The sequence below is a fragment of the Apis dorsata genome, unplaced genomic scaffold (genome assembly GCF_000469605.1).
Source record: "Apis dorsata unplaced genomic scaffold, Apis dorsata 1.3 scaffold_169, whole genome shotgun sequence".
Classification (NCBI taxonomy): domain Eukaryota; kingdom Metazoa; phylum Arthropoda; class Insecta; order Hymenoptera; family Apidae; genus Apis; species Apis dorsata.
The window spans coordinates 466,886-473,766 of record NW_006263457.1 but is presented as its reverse complement, the minus strand read 5'-3'; the positions used below and the strand labels follow the sequence as shown (position 1 = coordinate 473,766).

The following is a 6,881-nucleotide window of genomic DNA, read 5'->3' as shown; positions in this document are numbered from 1 at the left end:
GGTCGGAGACCACGGACGAGGAGGAGGAGGCGCTGTTGTGCAGCCCGGCTCTCATGGCAAGGAGAGCCTCGGAGTCATGGATCGTCGCGCCTCCTGTGGAGGTATGAATCCGAACCCGTGAAACGTTTCAAAATTCTGCTTCGATCATCGAAGAAATTCACTCGGGAAATGCCGTTTCCTTGGATGCAACTATTTCCAGGATTCGATTTTCCGACACCCTTTTTAGATTTATCCGGTTTCTTTATTTGTTTCGTCAAATTTGGATTTGGGGTTGAATTTATATACGTTGGATTCGGGTCAAAATTCTATTTCGATACCCTTGAAATTCCTTGGCCGGAATTATTTAGAATTCGAATTCCCTTTTTCCTTTGTATTGATTTGTTTATTTTCCTGTTTGTAAATCGGACGGATTTCGGGTTGAATTTATATTTGGATCTATATGTAATTTTTTTGAGAAATATTTTTAACGAAAAAATAAGATATTTCGTAGGTATCAGCTTGATAATAATATAAACAATTAGCGTTTTATTTTATCAGGTGTATCTTTTAATCTCTTCTGAAACACTTCTGAGAAAATTGAAGATGAAGAAGAGGAAGAAGAAATTGAAAGATCGAAAAATGAAATTAAATTTCTTCCGTTTGAAAAACCGTGTCGATTGTTTTCGTTATATCCAGCAGCGAATCGTAAAAAAAATCGTAAAAAGATAAAAAAAAAAAAAGAGAGAGAAAAACGATTATCCACGAAGATTGCCACGGTGCAAAACGTTCGATGAGCTCGATATCGAGCGCAGAGAAGAGCGAAAGATGAGAAAGAGGAATCGCGAGAGTATATATCGTCGGGAGTAAAAGGGGGGTGCTTTTCTCCTCGGATATTGTGCGACATTATCGGTGCACTTTACCGTACCGTATTGTTCGAGCGGAATTTCGATGAACCGTAACCGAAGATAGCGAAACGAACAACGAATTATTGCGATTGAGATTAATTAACGGTGTCGAAGAACATTATCGTAGGTCCCTGAATCCGTGAAATGCCTGAATCTAATTTTAAACTCGTGGAAAATTTAACTCTCGACATCTCAACGATTTTGTAAATAAATTTGATCTGATATTTGAAATTTTAATCAAGAGGAAAAGAAAGAAAGAAGGAAAGAAAAATAATTAATTTGTAAATAAATGTTAATTCTTAACATCTGTTGCGTCGGATGGATGATATATGCGCAAGGAATGATAAGGGATTGAAAAATATTTCGAAATTAACCACGTTGCTATAATTAATCGATAAAAAGAAAAAAGAGAAAAAAGAAGAAAAGAAAAAAAAAAAAATTGGATCGATAACGTTCACTTCGTTATCGGTTGTTCGTTACGAGCCAGGATAAAAATTGGTGTCGAAGGTCGCGTTAACCGTGGAGATTAGAATTCCTGGCCTTTGCATCATTATTACGTACGATTACGAGCAACGTATTTCCACGTTTTGGAACTGGTCCAAGGATTCCTCGCCTTCTCTTCGCCATCCTGTTTCCTCCGCTTCTACAAAACGTGTAACTAATGAACACGTAAACGTCCCCAGCCGAGAGAGCTCGACACCTCTCGCCAAACAAATTGGGTGGCCATTTTCTCAAACGGCCTTCAAAACGTTTCTACACCGATCAACCTTAACCTTAACCAATTATCGTCCAGCCCCACGAACGATATCGAATGATGAATAATCGTCTCCCCCTCGACGGCCAAGTTTTTATTCTCTCAACGATAGATAACACCTTCGAGCATCATTGACCACACTCTGAGATCGATCGTATCGGATACGAATTTATCGGATTTTACCCTTTCTACACAGGATGGACCTGAAGAAGGGTTCTGCAAGATTAAAGGGATTAAATAGGGCAAGGAGGACACTTCGATAACCGAATCGTAGATGCATGATTTCCCTCTCTAGTTTTATACACCGTTCTTCGAATTTATATCCACAAAAGAAAAGAAAGAAAGAAAAAATGCTCGCAAAAATCGCGTATACACGTCGAAAATGAGATTTTTGATTGCCGAATTCCTGACGAAATTATTATTATTATTATTATTATATTCTTAGATTCTTAAGGCTGTTTTTCTTTTTCTTTTTTTTACAAAGGGCCTATCATCGGCCTCTCCCCCATCACGATACACGTGCATCTGTAGGAATAAGGCTTTGACACGATCGATTGACTCTCACAAGAGCCACCTCTCTCTCTTTGTTTCCCCGTTTCTTTTCTTCGTGCAGGCGATGCCCGCGGCGGCAGTTTCCCTTCAACGAAAGAAATCACTGCCGGATGTGGCTCAACCCATTCAGTTGACGGCCACGGCACCGCTATCCAGGGAGGAAGTCAGTGTTCTGAGCAGCATGAGGAGGGAGGAGATCCGCAGGCAGATCGACGAGAGCGAAAGACTCAGGGCCAATCCTCTGTTGTACTTGGTCAGTCCTCAAGTTAAAGTGAGTATTACGTTAGAAATTTTTTTTTTTTTTGTCTAATGTAATCGACAATATATCTGTATGAGAAAACATATACGAGTCCAATTTTACAGAGTCAAGTTGAAAACAGTTTGTTTTTCGTGGAGAAAAACAAACTGTATTATTGTATTTTTTTTTGTCAAGATATTCGTTATCGATCTGTCGTGTCGTCCTCGACACAAATAAATTCTGATTCGCAATTTCTTTTCTGTGAGTGAGTCGAAAAATCGAGTTGTATTATAAAAATGTATTATATATACATATAAATATATTGACATGAATCATGAACGACCTGGTATAGACTATTTGCGTCGCTCTTTTTCGAGGGTTAATCAAACGGGTTAATTAAACGATCCATCCTTCTTAATGCAACGCATAAAATTACTATTGAATGCAAATACTTCACTTGGATATACATCGTATAAATATTAAATCATGTTACATGTATTTAATATTATCATTCTATGTATATGTATATATATAATATTTTTCTAAACGATACGCGTTATTTTGATCGTTTATCGAATTTAATCGGATCAAAATTAAGAGTCTTCGAGATTTTTCGATATCGAATCTTTCGTCTGCTTTCGAAAAATCGTAGTATTATCGAATATTATCTTCATTGCTCGTGGAAGCAATTCATGGAAATGGAAATTTCGGAATGACAAGAAGATCGAAAAGTGGGGCATTGCGTAGATTTTGCGTAGACGGTTGCCTATAAAATATATATAGTATAAATTGTAATGTACAATAAACCTTGAAAAGAATGAAAAAGGAAGGGGAAGAGGCAACCTCATGCTTGAATTAACGACGCAAAAACGCTTCTTATCGGATGATTGCAAGAGTAAGTCGCACTATTGATACGCAATTATGAATGTTTAATCGTTTCGAATATCCCACTTCCGTGACATCTTTTGAATTGAAATTGTCTCGTAGTCACTTATTCATATTTATATATCGCTTTATACTTTATATATGCGCCTCTTTAAAATGTGCGCTGCACGTTAAAGTTTATCATCGATGATTTTTTTTTTTTTTTATTCTTTCGAGGGACAATGTCATCAATTGGAAAAAATGACGGAAAAATTTTTACGAAAAACGAATACAAGGACACGACAAGAATAAGAATATATATTTTTTCGTGTCGATAATTCAATAAATGCAAATTTATGTTATTTTTCTAATGCGTAATGTACGTATATATATATGTACGTATATATATATATATATATATATATATGTATATGAAGAGAATTTCAAAATAGACGGAATATTTCGAAGTTGTTGCTCTTTTTTTTTTTTATTGCTAATAAATTTATTTCTCAAGAGATATCAATTTAAACGGTAAAATGTAATAGTAGTAATGACGATATTTTCGATCGTAAAATAATATATGAATATATTATTCCGGTTCCATAAATCATTGGTTCCAATCTTTTTCAGATTAGGTTGTTTGCACTTGTTAATTATAAACATTATACGGTTGCAATATATTTTAACCAGTTATGAAATCAAACTGTTATTGCATACATATTTGCATACACGAGCAGTAAATCCTCGATTGCTTTACATCATTCGCGTTTGGAATAACATTATCGTGCGACGTAAATTTTGTTGTGAATTTTCTTGAAACTTTCGTTCGGGAAAAGTTGCGCAATGTTGCGTGTATACACGTGTCATACGTATATTCGCCATTTAAGCGAAACATTACTTATTCAAAAGATCAATTATCGAGGCAGGATGAGTCAGTTTTATTTTTATTTCGCAAACGATTAAAAATTAAAATTTAGAAAAAAATGGTAAATGGATTTCCAGCCGTTAATTTGCAAATTAGATTTCTTTTTTTTTTTTTTTTTTGTTTTTTGTTATTCAAATAATACCCCGATCTCCTCCTCTCCTAAAATTTCGATCGATTCTTTCCTCCCTCCCGTTAATCGTTAAAATAAAATCGTTGAATAAAACGACAAATAAAAAAAGAAAAAAGAAAACAATCGAAAAACTGATTGACTAATTCGAAAACGAAAAATTTTCAGGACTGGTTCTTCCGGCAGCAGCTCGTGATGCTGGTGCTGTTCATCAACATATCCTTAGCCCTGATGTTCTTCAAACTGCTGACGTAGCAGCCAGCCGACGATTGGGTTCACGGGCTCGTGGTGGACGTGACCTGAGACGCGGGCGCGTCACGACGCCCCGAGTCGTCACCGAGTACCAGGATTTAAAACGATTTAAAAAGAGGCCGCGAGATCGAGTGGCCTCGGGATAAAATCACGAATAAAAACCGTTGAAAACGGCTTTCGAGCGATCCAACTCCGTTCCACGGTGGCAAGGTTGGATGAAACAGAGAGAAAGAGAGAGAAAGAGAAAGAGAGAAAGAGAGAGAGCGCTTGGGAACTCGAGGAGAGAGAATTGTAATTTGTAGAAGTTGGAGAAGAATGTTTTTTTTTTCTCTCTCTCTCTCGAGAATCTTCGCCTCATTGGACGATCGACGAAAAGAGGATGGATGTTTGGGATATACAGGGGCGAGTGTATTACTATTATTCTCCGCGGATGCGATTTTTGGATTTTACATTTCCAATTTGCGGGGATCGGAGGGAGGAAGTTTATGGGTGATGAGCGATGAAAGAGAGGAAGGCTCGTTGTTTCTCAGACGGGGTATCAAAGTCGCCTAGGTACCCTGGCGCCTGTATCATACATATTTTTACACCGAATATTTTAATAATAATAATATTAATATTTGTAAGGGATGGACCCCGAAGAGAAAAGGGGATTTCCATACCCTAGGAAAAAAAAAAAAAAAAAAGAAACACGATGCGCACACACGAATCTCTCTACACTTTTCCCGTTCTTTCTCGGCGATCGGCTCGAGCGCGGACACTTGAACGACTTTTATACAAAAAAAAAATCTATATATGTATATATATATAAAGAGAGAGCAGCTAGAGTAGCGTGAAACCATTTTATTGTCCGGTATATATATATACATATATATCTTCTCGAAAATGGTGGCCGAGGATATTTTTCAAAATCGAGTTTTTTGCCACTCGAAGGGATTGAACACTTTTCGACGAGATAGATAGATTCGCGATCGTAGAGCGTGGCAGAAAGGAAAAGATGTGAGAGCAATGACGACGAGGATTTAGGATTTCTATATATACAATTGTTACGATTTCTACGAATTTGATAGGGGCGAATGGCGAATTTTGTGATTGCGTTGTTGCACGGTTAAAACGTTTAACACTCATGTGTAAACTCATGTCTTATTATCGACGTGTCCACGTAAATTGTATGGATGTTGTGCGATATAACGTAGTTTTTAATCGTGTGAACCGCTTCGCGCGCGAAGCATATTTTACGTGTAGCCTTGCCTTCCACGTAAAATTGTAAATAAGACACGTTTCCTCTGATTTTTATATACACGTTTTGGATCGAGTCGAGAGTGTGCGTTTGTCGAGAATCGTGGTCGAGAACGTTTTGTTACTCGATCGAGCGAAATTGTGCGATGATGAGAGGAAAAAAATAAAAAAAAATATATATATATATATATATCAACTTTGTAACGTGACAACGGATATTTCTACGAAACGTTGTTCAACCGACCGACGTTATAATAGGTAATTAGGGTTTAAGAGGGAAAAGAAAAGAAAAGAAAAAAGGAAGAGAAAGGATGGAATGTCTCGAACGGTTAAAAATCTATGAAGAAAGAAACGGGAGAAACTCGTTATCTCGAGACGCTTGAGAATCATAAAATTTATTATTAACTTGGATGGAGAAACTTGTCGATAATCGATCTTTTTCCACGGTTCAAAAAAGTTACACGCCGTATACCACGTTAATATATACACGCATACTAATATACGTAATTGTCTCGAATCGCGCGATATTTCGCGATTAATGCATAATTCATCGATTAAGAGACGTTTGTTTCGTCGATATACGCGCGTTTCTTTCTCTTGGACAAAACGAAATTTTTACAAAGAAAGATTGTTTGTATACATTTTTGCGCATCGTTCGCTTCTGGGATCCTCTTTGATAAAACAAATAGATAAAAAAAATAAATAGAAAAAAGAAAAAAAAAAGAAGAGAGATAAAATTGTCTTTAACGCGACGTAATAAACGTAATAATAATCGAGTATATTTGATATTTTTCATGGTGATGAAAGGTTGATTTACAAATCTCGAGGATCGTACTACCTGCGNAAAAAAATCCTCTTGGCTCGCGCCCCCTTCGATGCGTTGTACGTTCGAAGTTAGGACAGGGCGATCGACACACCGTTTCGAAGAGCTATTTTTCCAAAGAAGAAAAAAGACTCGATATTTTCATCCTACGCTACGATTAATACATACACGTATATATTTTCCTCTTTGTACCTACACGCTAGCACTCTCATCTCGAGATATTTAC

General features: G+C 36.8%; 1 protein-coding gene across 1 annotated transcript in view; it reads left to right on the top strand.

Annotated features, from left to right (window-relative positions):
* The window catches only part of LOC102678160 (junctophilin-1), a gene marked incomplete at its 5' end in the record, with an annotated part of 44,325 nt that extends 38,306 nt beyond the window's left edge, over positions 1–6,019 (top strand). The window contains 3 exons of the mRNA XM_031509671.1: positions 2,252–2,461; positions 4,513–4,817; positions 4,877–6,019. Coding sequence (XP_031365531.1) covers positions 2,252–2,461; positions 4,513–4,599 — 297 coding nt within the window. The remainder of the gene's footprint in view (positions 1–2,251; positions 2,462–4,512; positions 4,818–4,876) is intronic.
* Between the last annotated feature and the right edge of the window lie 862 nt (positions 6,020–6,881).